The 15,812-nt window shown below is 50.7% G+C and overlaps 1 protein-coding gene across 1 annotated transcript in view; it reads left to right on the forward strand.

Annotated features, from left to right (window-relative positions):
- The window catches only part of epha6 (eph receptor A6), a 981,976-nt gene that overhangs the window by 946,446 nt on the left and 19,718 nt on the right, over positions 1-15,812 (forward strand). The window contains exons 14-15 of the mRNA XM_086006600.1: positions 8,410-8,559; positions 9,359-9,552. Of these exons, the coding sequence (XP_085862726.1) occupies positions 8,410-8,559; positions 9,359-9,552 (344 nt within the window). The remainder of the gene's footprint in view (positions 1-8,409; positions 8,560-9,358; positions 9,553-15,812) is intronic.

Genomic DNA, 15,812 nt, shown 5'->3' on the forward strand with positions numbered 1-15,812 from the left:
ACCCAATTTGCATACAGCAAGCTCCCACAAACAGCAATGAGATAATGAGCAGATAATCTGTTTTAGGTGTTGGTTGAGGGATAAATATTGGTCAGGACGCTGGGAGAACTCCCCTGCTCTTCTTCGAATAGTGCTGTGGGATCTTTTACATCTACCTGAGAGGGGAGACGGGACATCGATTTTACATCTCATCTGAAAGTCATGGTCAAAGACTGGCTATACATTTAATATTGATAATAAAAATGCAGCCTTTTTTTTCAGTGTAACCTCAATAGTGTTTGGATTGTGTTTCTATGGAAAGCCTGTTATCCTGAGAAAAAGTGAGTTTCATCTTTCTACAACAACAACTTCTATTTATATAGCGCCTTTAACATAGTAAAACGCCCCAAGACGCTTCACAGGGGTGATTATCAAACAAAATTTAACACTGAGCCACATAAGGAGATATTAGGACAGGTGACCAAGGAGCGTCTTAAAGGGAGAGAGAGAGCTAGAGAGGCGGCGATGTGTAGGGAGCTCAGAGCCTCGGCAGCTGAAAGCACGGCCACCAGCAGAAGAGTGATGTGTTTCAGTTTGTGTCCACCAGCAGAGAAGTTAGATTACTTTTGAAACGGTGATCTTTCAAAGCATAAGAAGTAACCTTCTGTTTTAAAGTCTATGGGATAGATTTCCATCCACTTCCCGGGCAGTAATCTGGCAGAGCACATCAGCCACCCATTCTAAACCCCACCCAGCCAATTTTCATTCATTGAAGATCTGCTCTGCCAGATTATTGCCCAGGCAGTGAAAGCAAAAATCTACCCCTTTATGTAGACAAGAAAGTGAGTGATGTCTTTATTTCTGTCGATGCATGATATTAATACTCTGTTTCTACTAGACATGCTTCTGATTTTTTTATTCATTTTCTTCTTAAAAAAAATAGGAGTTTATTTCTATTCCTTAATGTGTTTGTTTTTAAAAATACAAACATATAGGGGGGAAAATTCCGTTGCTTTGCACCTCCCATTAGCGCCTCCGGGGGGCGTTAACGGGGCGCTAGGAAGTTAGCGCCCGAGCGCGGTGATGTTTGCGCCGCTCGCAAAATTGACCAGACATTTTGCGGTGGCGCTAAACACTACCACCACGATCTCCTGCGCCCGCAGATCGTGACGTCAGTCGAGCATGCAACGCCCCGGTAGCGCCCCGGACCGGATATTGAGTCGCACCCCCTGCCTTTCCGCCTGCCGCTAGCAACCACAGGTAGAGGGGAACATTTTGCAGTCGGGAAGGGGCTAGGAGAGCGCTATTTAAAGGATGCCGCTTCTTGCCATTTCTCGTTGGCAAAATTTTTGTACCATGCATTCTGAGAGGGAGAGAGACTTCTGAGAGATTCATCGCTGTGTGAAGGAGTTTTGGGTCCTGAGCATCACTTTGCAGGTTTATTTTGATTTGACCTTCATTCCAGCGATTTAGAAGAGACTATGGGGCTGCACTGAATCGGGGCATTGTCCTGCACCTGCAGAATCGGAGGCAGGAGAGACACAGAGAGAGAGTGGCAAACATGGCCAGAGGGAGGAGAGCCAACAGGCCTCTGCACAGGAGACCTTACCCTCCCAGGGTATTCTGGGAACAATTCTCCTACATTCATTTGTCTGAGGAGCAGTGTTTGCGCAGGCTGCGCTTCAGCAAGGAGTTGGTCACTGAACTCTGCCACCTGTTGCAACCAGATCTGCGGACCAGGATGTCTCTGTCAGTGGCAGTGAAGGTCACAGTGGCTCTGAATTTTTATGCCAGCGGCTCCTTTCAAGCTTCTACTGGGGACATCGCCAATATCTCCCAGTTCGCTGTCCATTGCTGTATCCGGGAGGTGACAAATGCCCTCTATAAAAGGAGACACCAGTACATCTCTTTCCTCATGACCCGGGCCACACAGCATGAACACGCATGTAGCTTTGCTAGGATGGGGCTTCCCCATGGTGCAGGGCGCCATTGACTGCATGCATGTGGCATTGCGGGCACCACATGAAAATGCAGAGGTTTTCCGAAACCGCAAGGGCTACCTTAAATGTGCAATTGGTCTGTGACCACAGACAGCTGATACTCGCCGTCAATGCCCGCTATCCTGGCAACAGCCACGATGCTTTCATCCTGCGCCAGACTGGTGTGCCAGACCTTTTCCAGGCTCCGCATCACCCAAGTGGATGGCTCCTCGGGGACAAGGGTTATCCACTCTGCACCTGGCTGATGACACCACTCCGTAACCCCAACAGTCCTGCCAAATTGTGGTATAATGAGAGCCATATCGCCACCAGGAACATAATTGAGCAGACGATCGGTGTGCTCAAGCAACGGTTCCGCTGTCTGGACCACTCAGGAGGAGCCCTGCAGTACTCTCCTGAGCAAGTCACCCTGTTCATAGTTGTGTGCTGCATGCTTCACAACCTGGCAATCCTGAGGACCCAGCCAATGCCACCAGGGATTGGTGCACCACCGGAGGAGGAGGAGGAAGAGGAGGAGGATGATAAGCAGCAGCACCAAGGTGGGAGGGAGGCCCACAATGTTGCCAGTGCAAGGGCCGTCCATGAACAGCTTATAAGAAGACGCTTCTAGGCCCCTACTCAGAAGATGGCGTCTGGCATGGAGAACAACATCATGGAAAGCAACCCGCAACCCCCATAGCCGGCCAAAGCAGCAATGATTCCAAAGGCCAAACATGTAAATTTTGAATACAAAAACTTTTTTATTTAACAAACTCTCTGTGTGTCATTTATTCAGGGCAAACAATTAGAAACCAACACAACAAATCATGAACTAACAGAACTGGTTCTCTCAAGATGGAGATAAACGGCAAAACAGTAAACAAATGTAGTCACATGAGCCTCAATCTTTACCACAAACATTCCCACCATTTCTTTAGGCCTCCTACTGGTGGCCCTTCGAGGGTGATCTCCATCCCTTGCGCATTTCCCCCCTTCCCACCCTACTGCTCCTCCGTAATGGGGCACCAATGGCTGGTGGAAGGCTGCTCAATGCTGGATCCAGAGACTGCAGATGCCCTTGAAGGTTGCCCTCGACCAGCTCTGGGCCTAGAGGGCCCGGCTGCAGACGGTACCATCTCTGCATGGGCGACAGCAGTCTGGGCTGGCTGTGTTGCAGGCCATGGCAAGTGCAATGGGGGAAGTGACAGTGGTGGGAGCAGGAATGCTGTCATCCTGAGAGAGGACAGTACCTTCCTGCTAGACCAACACACTGGCACTCCCATGGGGCAGTACCTCAGCATCCGGCGCAATCTGCTCAAGCACAGATTGCTGGCCTGCTGCGGCACCGTGAGAGCCCCGGGGCAATGTGGCCAACCCAGAGAGGATGGCAGCAGTCAGTGCTTGCGTGACATCAATCTGAGACTACATGAGAGCAGTCTGAGACTGGATGGCACCAGCCAATGACTGAATTGCAGCATTAAGCCACTGCGTTGCGTCGGCCTGTGCTGTAGTAGACTGCTCCACACTCCTAGCCAGTCCATCCATGCTTTCGGGCACCCTTGCCATTGCACCCATGAGCTCAGTGTGCATGCTCAAGACCTGGCTATTCATGGCCGTGATGGCGCGGTCCTCATCTGAGTCCTGTGCAGCAGGACTCACTTGCCTATTCGCCCTCCGGGGAGCTGGCCCCCGAGCTTCCCTACCCCCATGGCATTGCTGCAGCCTGCTGGGTCCCGGAGCTTCGCCCTCATCAGACCCTAACCCCCTGCTCCCCTTCAGGGAAGGCATGGTCCCAGTGTCGGAATGGGCTCCCTCGGGAGACGCAGGTGGTGAGGCTCCGGCTTCCTCTTCCTCCTCGCCTAGGGCGTCGCTGCCACTGGTAGTTTGAGGGACAGGCTGATCAGCTGGTGGTTCACTATCTGAAAGCAGGGAGGTACAAGAGTGGCTTTAGTGTGAGGACAGGGGGGCAGTAAGGGAGGAAGGACTGGAGAGAGTTAGTAAGTTGGATTGAAAGTGTAAAAGGCTGCTGTTGTGAGGGGCAAGTGGAATGAGAGAGGAGAGAAAGCTGATGAACATACCATTGCTGTCCCCAAGGGGGGTCGACCTCTCCAGCGGCCATGGCAACTATGACCTGGCTGGCAACGATCCTGTGCACACGCGCCTCCAAATTGCTGAGGGTGTCGGTCAGCTGGTCCTCCTCCTGTGCGTTGCTCCCGCTTGTTATGAGAGAGCTTGGCCTGCAAGAAAAAGGACAGCGTCTGAGTGAATATGCAGCCATGTGCTTGCCTGATGTGCCTCCCATAGTTGAAAAGCCCTTAATGTATGCAAGGTGTGGAATGTGCGTGTGTGTTTTATGAGATGGCCATAGGTCTTGGATGAGTGTTGGGAATTTGGGGTTTTTAAACCCTCTGGGCACAGAGTGAAGTTGAGATGGAGTGATGCAGAGGTATTGAAAAGCAGCCACTCGAGTGAGGTTGTTGAACTTCTTGGGTGTGGGTCCTCGGCACCAGGCTCCTGGAGGAGACATGCTGAGCCACCTCCCTCCAGAGTCTTCTGTATTCACGGGGCAATGGCCTCCTGCCACTCTGTGGGTAGAGCAGTGCCCGTCGCCGCTCCACAGCACCAACCAGAGCCACTAAGGCCTGGTCGCTGAAGCGCTGAGCTCTTTCCCTAGGCCTATCCATTAGTGGTTCCAGCATAATTGCTTTAGAGGCCTCTCCAGGCCGAGATTCAAGGCTGCAATGAGCAGGGTGTGGCTGGCCAGCAACATGAACCCTCCCCCTTAAGAACTGGCCAGTGCCAGTCTGTCTGTGTTCCATTGCTAACTGACATCACCTGAGCTTCAGCAGCGCTCTGAGGTAGCGCCTCGCTCCTCGACGTTAGCACCTTAAGAGAGGTGTGTAGCGCCTGATTTAGCGCTCCAATCACCTCCAGGGACAATAGAGGGCAATTTTGCAGGCGGAGGCGATAATTCGCGCCAGGCGCTAAACTTTGCACCCGGCCGATAATAGCGCTCCAAACAGGGCGATACCGAATTGCTCCCCCATAGTCTTTCATGGTTGAGGATGTATAGGCTGAAAGAATGCATGCCGGTCAGATTAGCATGTGCCAGGCCACAACTCCAGACCTTGGCATACCTACCTGCCAGCGACTGAGGTCAATTGCCTCGGCTTTCTCCAGGTCAACAAAGACAGAGCTTTGACATCTGCAGCTACATTGCAACATTGGGATGACTGTGCCAGTAGTTAATAAGATCATCACTGCCCTCAACTGCCAGACCTGGAGCTCATTCCCAGAAAGCATTGCAGCATCAGTTAATCTTCTGCTCACATATGTATCAAAGAGTGACTGATGCATCAGTCAGCATGGCCGGAACTTTCATCGCCTTTCCCACAGCTACCTGATGTCATCACAGTGCTGCATTTCCCAAAGTACAATGGTCACTGATGGCTGCTATATGCCCAACCTCAAGCTCAACCTGGGTGTCAGTAAGTAACTATATTTGTGATATTATTATTTTGTTTGTGAAGTCCTTGGAAGATACAAGTGTGGTAAGGCTTTCAATTGAAAGTTGCAGTTTGAATGTGTGCCCAGATGAAATGTAGGTATGCATGAGATGCAATGAAATAATTGTAAGGTTGTATGAGGGTTTAGCATTGGCAAACCATAAATACAAAGCAGGTTGACAGTAAGGAGCAAGGGTCAAAGGGCTTTGTTCTGTGCTGTGAACCTCTATGATATGGTAAAGTTTTGCATATATTCCAACCATCCGTACTTCATGCTGACATACAGCATTTTGAGGACTGGTTATCATGTCAGTATTTGCTGATAAAAATCAGAGTAAATGAAGCTCTTTCCAATCAGTACTGCCACTGTTCTGTTTCTCGGTTCCCCCACTCCTATCTGAGTACAGCTACTAATGGACCAGACCGGGGCCCCGCTCTTATTAATGCTGCTAGTGGCAGCAATCATAGCTGCTGTACATTGTAGATGGGAATTCTTGTGAGAAGTTCTCGCTTATGGCATACAGGGAGAATCACTGACTTTAGCTGCAGGAGGAATGTTAAGGAGAGGGGTGCCCCACTCCAGTCCATTGGCAGCTCAACATGGGTAGAAACAGGATGGGGGACAATGGATCACATTGAAGGGGATAGAGAAGGGGAATGAGCAATGAATAGGAATGAACGGAGAGGGGAGATGGATGGAATTGATGGGGAGCGAGGTGGTGCTTTAGGATGATGAAAGATGGAGAACACCAGCATTAACTGATGAGGAATGAAGAGTAAGTGCCAGCATTAATGACAAGGCTCGGGTGGAAAGAGTGTCATTTTGAACTGAGGAGAGGAAAGCGTGTCACCACAACCTGGAGGGTAAAGGAGTGACGGCTTGAACTGAGAGGGTTGGAAGGGGAAAAGAGTATCAGCTTGAAGTGGGGAGAGATGAAAGATGAAAACCAGCTTGAGCTGGGTTGAAGGGGAGAAGAGGCCATTTTGCATTGAGCAGTAGAGAGAAGAGTCCCATTATGAAGTGGAAGGGTTGGAGGAGGAGGAAAGTGTTGCTGTGAAAGGGTGGGGATTCTTTAAACTGGGGAAACACAGCTGGATGTGGGAGAATGACTGTTGAAGTGACGATCTGGTCAGTTGGTTGAAAATTCAAATGTCACTTTGTTTTACTTTCTTCAGATTAAAAATCTATTAATTGTAAAACTGCTGAAAATTAAATAGAATGCACCATTTTTAATATAAAAATTTTAAGCTTTCTGGGAATCTTGCTCATGGGATCCTCCCCAGAAATGTACCACCAATTTTATGCCTTCAATATTTGGATTTCCTTTTCAGGCTTTCATGTGCTTATGTTTTCTTCTCTCCTATACAAGTTGGATAGACCTACAGCTTAATTTACAAGGCCCATGTAATTGCTTGTTTTCACAAGTCATTGGTTTATAATAAGGACCACGCAAGGTGTCTGCTTTTTAGAGCTATGTCAGCTTTTCTGAAACTGTTGGTCAACTTTTGCTAGTTTTCTAGGTTAGTATCTATGATTTTGCAGCATGCAATTTTAGGCAGCCTAATAGGTACATGATACAGACGAATATTCAAACCTTGCAAAGAAAGAACTTGTATTTATATAACACCTTTCACATCCTCAGGATGTCCTAAAGTAATTTACAGCCAATTACTTTTGCAATTTGCAGACAGCAAGGCCCCACAACCAGCAATGCGATGAAGGGGCAATGAATCTGTTTTTTGGTGGCTTTGGTTAAGGGATGAATGTTGGCAGGCTACTGAGAGATTTCTCTTGCTCTCCATTGAATAGTGCCACTTGAGCAGGTAGACAGGGCTTCAGTTTAATGTCTGATCTGAAAGATAGCATCTCCGACAATACAGTGCTACTTTAGTGCTGCAGTGAAGTGTCAGCTCAAGTCCAGAATTAGAGATTGAAGCATAACCTTCAGACTCGGAGATAGAAGGCTGTTACCGTTGGCCAAGGCTGAGTGCTAGATTCATTAAGGTACGCAGTCTTCTTCCACATCTGCTCCCAGGTCTTGCACAAACTGTGCATAGTATTGAGCCTGGCCACCACCTTCTGGCCGGAATGGTGCACTGTTGTCTTGTACAAGGGTGTGCCATCGCGTATCAAATAGGGCAAATCCTTCTAACTCCCACCTCATGCATGCAAAGTTTCACTAGCCATTTAATGGGGGTGGGGACTGCATCACTTGCCCAGAGATTACATTTCATACTTTGACATTTGACTCGACTTAATTTTATTTTGGCCTGCTCTATCTTCGTCCCCATCATCCCATAAAACCTTTGGATAGGCTGGTAAATATATAAAACATTCCAGCCTCTCTCTTTCTCCCCTATGTAGCCACTTACCTTTTAAGTGTCCACATCCCTTTAATCTTTCCCAGCAGCCGTGTTACACCTTCCCAACCCCCACCCACCCGCCCCCTCAAGTGCTCTCCCTATGTATCTCCCAATGTCTTTCCCAATGTGTGCTGGGAATGCATTCTATGGATTTACACAACCTGACCTCATAAGGTTAGGTCAGGTATGCTAGCAGTGTATGTTGTATTTCAGGAGCAACAATCCCACCTGCAATGGGACTCTGGCATTGGTCTATTTATCTAGCTGATTGCCCCCGTCAGCCAACTTAGTTACCACCTCGAAGAATTCCACTAAACTCTTGCATTGTATGTAACCTGGACTAGGCTTTACTGGAGCTTGTTTAAATCTACTTTATTCCTCAGCACTGTTATTTCACACCTTTAGGCACACGCGTGCATGACCAAAATCGCCCAAGAATTATTAATTGTAAAACAAGACTTTTTCAAGCTGTTAATTTAATAACAATGTAGACAAGGCTTTAAGTGGAATAAGAAAGCAAGTGTCTTGTAGAACCCGCCCAATTATACAGATAACTCACATGGACTTCTTTCTTGGTACAGGGTGGAAAAATTCCTATCCGATGGACTGCTCCTGAAGCAATCGCCTACAGGAAGTTCTCTTCAGCAAGTGATGTGTGGAGTTATGGGATTGTAATGTGGGAAGTGATGTCATATGGGGAAAGACCTTACTGGGAGATGTCCAACCAAGATGTAAGTTATTCATACAGTGAATTTTGTCAGTTATGTAACAACATATTTTACTTGTTTAGAGATGTGCAACTCATTAAACTGCAAGGTGCCCTTCAGCAGCTTAAGGCAGGGAAATCTTTCCGTCCCACCCTTCTGTCATGGAACCCTTACCATAGGGTTCATGATGGACACTCCCATACATGTCCTTATAGAACAAGAGCAGGAGGAAGAGAAAATGAAACAGATATGCATGATAAGGCTACATCAAAGGGGAAGACCAGCAGCTGGGCTGTACCCTTCCATCAAAGCCTACAGACCACATGGCTCCCTCGAGGGTGTATCAAAAGAGGTCTGCTTAAGTAAGCAATGGTTCAGTAAGGAGGCATAAAAGACCTCTTGGGGTCATTTTCACCTTCGCCGCCTAGACAGTAATCTTAATTACTAACCCCTAAGATTTTATGTTTGTGATTATGCAAATAAGTTTGGGCGGGAAACTTGAACCATAACTTCACTTCAGAAAAACGGCACAATATCAAGTGCAATTGTCGCCCAGTTTGCCGATTGAGCCCAAAGTGGAAAGTCTACCCCAATACCTTCAGGTGTAACATGAGAATCAGTTGTAATACTCTGTATCCCATGCTGCCCCACCTCATTCTTATAACCAATATGAAAGTATTGAACGTATATAATTATGAAAACAAACTGACTATGCTTTGGTCTTATAGCTTGCTAATATTATACGGACATTCCAATAGAATTACATTTCTGAAGTATCTTTTTCAAAACTGTTCTCTCCTCCTTCCATACCCTGTTCTTTTAGGTCATTTTATCTATAGAAGAAGGCTATCGACTCCCTTCTCCAATGGGGTGCCCAGCCACTCTCCATCAGCTCATGCTTCATTGCTGGCAAAAGGAACGAAATCACAGGCCAAAGTTCACAGAAATTGTCAGCTTCTTGGACAAGGTGATTCGCAATCCCAGCAGCCTTCAGGCCCTAGTGGAAGAGGTGCATGGGTGGGTACACCTAAAGATACATTTCCATGTACAAGTCTCAGTATGTCATGCAGGATTGCACTATTTCTTTATGTTTTACAAGTAACAACTATGACATGATAAGTGTGGAGATATGAATTATTTTCAGATCTCCATACTTGTCATGTCATAAATTGTAAATTTGCTCAAAATTTATATTGCAAATATAGAATATAAGAATAAAAAATTGTCCTAAACAGCCACAAATATGATCAGTATCTCTAAATATTTAATTGACTTTGATGATAATAGCAAGACTCACTTGTACACCTGTGCTAGTATTTATTATCAGCTGTATTTTGTTGATACAGAAGACATTTTGAACAAAGGAAGAGTTATCTAGAATTTGCCTTCTCAACTAAGCATCTCTGCTTGGAGAAACATTTATTCTTTTTGCTTTTGGTAGACAAATCGTAAAGACTTTCTTTATACTTGTGTTTACAAATTCACTACAAATGGTAAACAAGAGAAATATTAACTCTTTATATTCTGGGTTGGCATTATGGCAGACGGACTCTGTCCCATGTCATGTTATAAAGTATCTCTTTGTTATATCTTTTAATTTAACCGTAGCATTTTACAGCATAGAAGGAGGTCCTTTGGTCTATTGTATCTGTGCCAGCTAGAGCAATCCAAAACTGATCTCACTGTTTCTCTCTTCTCCTATAGCCCTATTATTTACTCCACTTCAAGTGTTTGTCCCATTTTCCCATAAAAGGTGCAATTGTGTCTGCCTCAATTATTCCCTGTGGCAAAGCCTTCCATGCTCCAACAACCCTGAGCCAGACTTAGTGAACAATTCATTCAGACTGCTTTCCTCATCTCATCCACCTGGAGTGATAGAAATAATTAATATTGATTACCAGCCTGCTGGGAACGGATTTGGGATTTCCACTGAGATATTTCCCATTGTGAAAGCTCTGCTTTTGATCTGAGGTATAAAAAGCTGCTACAACCTGGTATTTTCACTATGTGTTTAGGTTAGGTCACTGCTTCGCTGTCACTGTGGTGAGATAGAACTCTGTATAGGAGGGGGGATGGTGGAGGGCAAAGATGTGTTCCATGTAGAACCACTCAGTGTAAGGAGTGTGTAAATGAATTTAAGAATTCCAATGCTTTAGTTATTTTAGTTTCAGGAAATATCTTAAAGTGTTGATGAAAGTTAAGTACTGTATTGCTTTTTATTTGCTATGTGGCGACACGCCACCACTGGACATAATCCGCTCACGGCGGCACAGACAGTCTAAGCAGAAGCCCCCAGCCGGGGGCCCTTTCCTCCAGCAACTTGTTTCCCGCAGGGACAGGCTGCCGGGAGCACTTCCTGTCTGGGAAGTATTTAAGTGGATGTGCGGGCTTTTCTAGTTCCTGTTTGCCATGTGGTCAGAATAAAGCAGTTGTGTTTTCAATAGCTCTGTCTCGACTCCCACGTTTGCCGCGGTATCTCAACACTGGTGACCCCGACGCTCAGGACGAATCCTAAGCTAGCATGGCGGATACAAACGTAGTCACGGTTAAATTACCTGACTTTTGGGAGAACCTCGCCGAAGCCTGGTTCGTTCAAGCTGAGTCCAGATTCCGGCTGAAAGGCATTACAGTCGACGCCACGAAGTACAACTACCTCGTCGCCTCGCTCACCTACGCTACAGTCCCCAAGGTTTGGGCAGCGCTGCAGAATCCACCAACGGAGGGCAAGTACGAGCATCTGAAGGCTGCGCTACTTAAAAAATTTCAAACGTCCTCTTACCAGCACCACTGCCAACTCCTGGACCTCCCCGGCCTTGGTGATGCTTCACCATCAGACCTGCTTTCCCACATGCTGTCCCTCTCCGACGACAAAAATCCCGGCGCCCTTTTTCGCACGCTTTTCATTCGGCAGCTCCCCGCCAGCATCCGCCCGCTCCTTGTGGAGTCTGACTCCACGGACCTGAATGAGATAGCCGAAAAGGCCGACCGGCTGCTCTCTGCACAGGCCGCTCGCGACGTCGCGCCCGACCTCACGGCAACGACCACGCGGTCTTCCCGGGCCGCTAGGCCCGACCGCTCTACCACTCCGGGTCACTGCTACTACCACACCCGTTTTGGCGCTAGGGCTCAACGCTGCACGCCACCGTGTTCCTTCAAACCCCCCCCCGCACCGGCCCCCGCGATGGCCACGGGGCAGAAGGAGCCCCTACTGTACGTCACTGACGACAGAACCAACCGCCGATTTCTGTGCGACACAGGGGCCCAGCACAGCATCACCCCCGCCTCTACCCTCGAGATCCAACGCGGCACACGGGGTATCACACTGGCTGCAGCCAACGGCTCTGAAATCCGCACATATGGCACCCGCATGGTCACGCTCGACCTCGCAGGCCGCCGCTACCGCTGGGAGTTCCTGACAGCCAAGGTCCTCTGCCCACTCATTGGCGCCGACTTCCTACGCGCCCACGGCCTCCTTGTCGACATTCCGAGGCACCGCCTCGTCGACATCAACACTATGGCCCCCATCCCCGGCGCCTTTACCCCGGCCCGTTCGGCCGGCCCGACGACCTACTGCCTCGCCAGAGCCACAGACGACTACTCGGCACTCCTAGCTGAGTTTCCCGCCCTCACTAACCCGACCTTTTCGGCCAAAGCCGCCAAGCACGGTGTGGAACACTATATCCCCACCACCGGCCCCCCAGTTTCTGCCCACGCCCGCAGACTCAACCCGGCCAAGCTGGAAATCGCGCGGGCCGAGTTTACCAACATGGAACAACTCGGCATCATCCGCCGCTCCAGCAGCCCTTGGGCCTCGCCCCTCCACATCGCCCCCAAGCCCGGCGGAGGCTGGTGCCCTTGCGGGGACTACCGCCGCCTCAACGACGCCACCACCCCCGATCTGTACCCGGTGCCACACATCCAGGACTTCTCGGCCCGACTGGCCGGACGAACCATCTTTTCCAAAGTCGACCTGGTGCGCGGTTACCACCAAGTCCCCGTACACCCCGCGGACATCCCCAAAACGGCCGTCATCACCCCATTCGGCCTGTTCAAGTTCCTGAGGATGCCCTTCGGCCTCAAGAATGCAGCACAGGCTTTCCAGCGCCTTATGGACTCAGTCCTCCGGGACCTGAACTTCCTATTCGTCTATCTAGACGACATTCTCGTGGCCAGCTCCTCCAAACAGGAACACCTCGAACACCTTCGCATCCTGTTCGGGCGCCTAGCCCAACACGGGCTCATCCTCAGCCCGGCGAAGTGCCAATTCGGCCTAACCGAGATCGATTTTCTCGGTCACCACATCACCCCTGCTGGGGCCGTCCCCCTGCCCAACAAGGTGCAGGCCGTCCAGCAATTCCCCCGCCCCACAACCATCAAGGGCCTCCAGGAGTTCCTCGGGATGGTGAACTTCTACAACAGGTTTATCCCCAGAGCCGCAGCCCTTATGAAGCCCCTATACGACTCCCTCCGAGGAAAATCCGGCAAGATGGACGTAGCCTGGACCACTGGCACGGCAGCTGCCTTTGACGCCACCAAAAACGCGCTCGCCGACGCCACTCTGCTCGCGCACCCGAGGGCCGATGCCCGGCACCAACGCCTCCGACCACGCGGTCGGGGCCGTGTTCGAGCAGTGGGTCAATGGCGCGTGGCAGCCACTTGCCTTCTACAGCCACCAACTGCGCCCCCCGGAGGTCAAATACTCCACTTTCGACCGCGAGCTTCTCGCACTCCACCTGTCGGTCCGCCATTTCAGGTTCCTCCTGGAAGGCCGCCCCTTCACCGCGTATGTGGACCACAAGCCACTCACATACGCGATGGCCAAGCACACCGAACCCTGGTCCGCTAGGCAGCAACGCCAGCTCGCGGCCGTCTCCGAGTTTACTACGGACATTCAGCACGTCTCCGGTAGAGACAACGTGGTCGCCGACTGCCTTTCCCGTCCCGCCGTCTGTGCGAATCACCTCGCGGTCGACTACGCACAACTAGCAGCGGCCCAGCTCACGGACCCAGACCTCCTCTCGGCGGCTACCAGCCTGCCAGGGCTACGCCTAGCCAAGGTCGCGCACGGGCCCGAAGCCACGGCAGTCACGTGCGACGTCTCACTCGGCCAACCCAGGCCGGTCGTCCCTGAGACCTGGCGCCGCCGCGTCTTCGACGCGCTCCACGGGCTCTCTCACCCGGGTTCCCGCGCATCCGTCAAACTCCTCTCCAAGCGCTTCGTCTGGCGCGGCCTTAGCAGAGATGTTCGGACTTGGGCCACCTCCTGCCTCGCCTGCCAACGGGCTAAGGTACAGCTGCACACCAAAGCACCCCTGGGAGACTTCGAGGTACCCAGCCGCCGCTTCGACCACGTACACGTCGACATCGTCGGTCCCCTGCCGCCATCGCAAGGCCAAACTTATCTCCTCACGATGGTCGACCGCTACACACGCTGGCCTGAGGCAGTGCCGCTGACCTCCACCACCACAGCCGACATCGCCAGGGCGTTCGTTAACACCTGGGTTGCGAGGTTCGGCGTACCGGCCGACATAACCTCCGACAGAGGCGCCCAGTTCACCTCCGAACTCTGGACGGCCACAGCACGCAACCTCGGGGTGACGCTCCACCGCACCACGGCGTACCACCCGCAGGCCAACGGACTTTGTGAACGCTTCCACAGGTCACTCAAGGCCTCACTCCGCGCCGGCCTGCAGGACAGTACCTGGACTGACCGCCTACCGTGGGTGCTACTCGGCCTACGCACCGCGGTCAAGGAAGACCTCCAGTCCTCGGCAGCGGAGTTAGTCTACGGACAACCGCTGCGCGTCCCAGGCGAATTCCTTCCGGAGCCTACCAAGTCTTGGTCGGCCGAACAGCAGCGGCTCAACTCTTTCTCTTCCGCTCAGCAGTTCGCCCCACTTCCGGTCAACCGACACGGCGAACTCGCACCTCACGTCCCGCCAAATTTACAGCAGGCGCGCTTCATCTTCGTGCGACTCGACGCGCACCGCGGGCCCCTGCGACCCCCGTACGACGGTCCGTACGAGGTACTACAAACCGGGGACAAGGTATTCAAGCTGCGACTCGGCGACAGGGTCGAGACAGTCTCCATCAACCGGCTCAAACCAGCACACACAGAACCAGGGGAACAGGTCCCCGTGGCCCAGCCTCCAGCCAGAGGCCGTCCCCCCGGCAAGCCAGCACAGCCGGCGGCGAACCGCCCGACCCAACCAACCAGACCGGCGACCACTCAGAGCCGCTGTGGCAGAACCATTAGATCACCGTCACGACTCGTCCACTCCTCCTAAGCGGATTCTGGGGGGAGCTCTGTGGCGACACGCCACCACTGGACATAATCCGCTCACGGCGGCACAGACAGTCTAAGCAGAAGCCCCCAGCCGGGGGCCGTTTCCTCCAGCAACTTGTTTCCCGCAGGGACAGGCTGCCGGGAGCACTTCCTGTCTGGGAAGTATTTAAGTGGATGTGCGGGCTTTTCTAGTTCCTGTTTGCCATGTGGTCAGAATAAAGCAGTTGTGTTTTCAATAGCTCTGTCTCGACTCCCACGTTTGCCGCGGTATCTCAACAGCTACTCCATTAGGGGCCACACTGCTGCAGCCAAAGATAATATTTTTCAGTAAGATACTAGAAGTCTTCTGTTGCCACTTTCCTAACAGCAATCAATCGCTCTGCAGGTGAACTTTAAGCTGGCCCTGGTAAAGGTGAAGCAGTATCTAATTTGACTCTAATGCATCCTATTTACTTCTCTGTTATTCACGCTGTTTCTTTCTCTATCCTTAAATGTAATCGGTTAAGGAGATAAACTATTGGTCCCGACTTTCACCTAGGTCCCAGATGCCCCATTGACCCTGCTATCAGCTCGCACTTCCAGCAATTTGCGGTGCAAAAATAATTACAGTTGAAGGGTGAGCAAAAAAAATACAACTCACGACACACGCTGTGAGATTCCCCGCTCCAACAAATTCTGGGCCATCGTGCAGTTCAGCATGGTGTTAGCATGGTGTTTTGCCACCAAGATGGAAACTGTCTTTGCGTTGAACAAAAATAGAGTGAGTGTCTCTAATTGCAACAGGCATATAAAATCTTATAATAGCCTTTGATGGACCTTTGGTGATGCTTTCTTTCAACTGAATGAGTAATAACTTCATCTAGCTCAGTATCGGGAAAATCTAACCCATTGTCTTTGGTCCCTACCACAACCTTCTTGACACTGACTCAGTCCCACTTCCCAGCCACTGTCTCTGGCGGATCCAGACAGTTTGCATCCTCAACTCCTGTTT

Source organism: Somniosus microcephalus, chromosome 14, assembly GCF_052327205.1.
Source record: "Somniosus microcephalus isolate GS21.2 chromosome 14, FLI_Smic_1.0, whole genome shotgun sequence".
In the NCBI taxonomy this organism is placed as follows: Eukaryota; Metazoa; Chordata; class Chondrichthyes; order Squaliformes; family Somniosidae; genus Somniosus; species Somniosus microcephalus.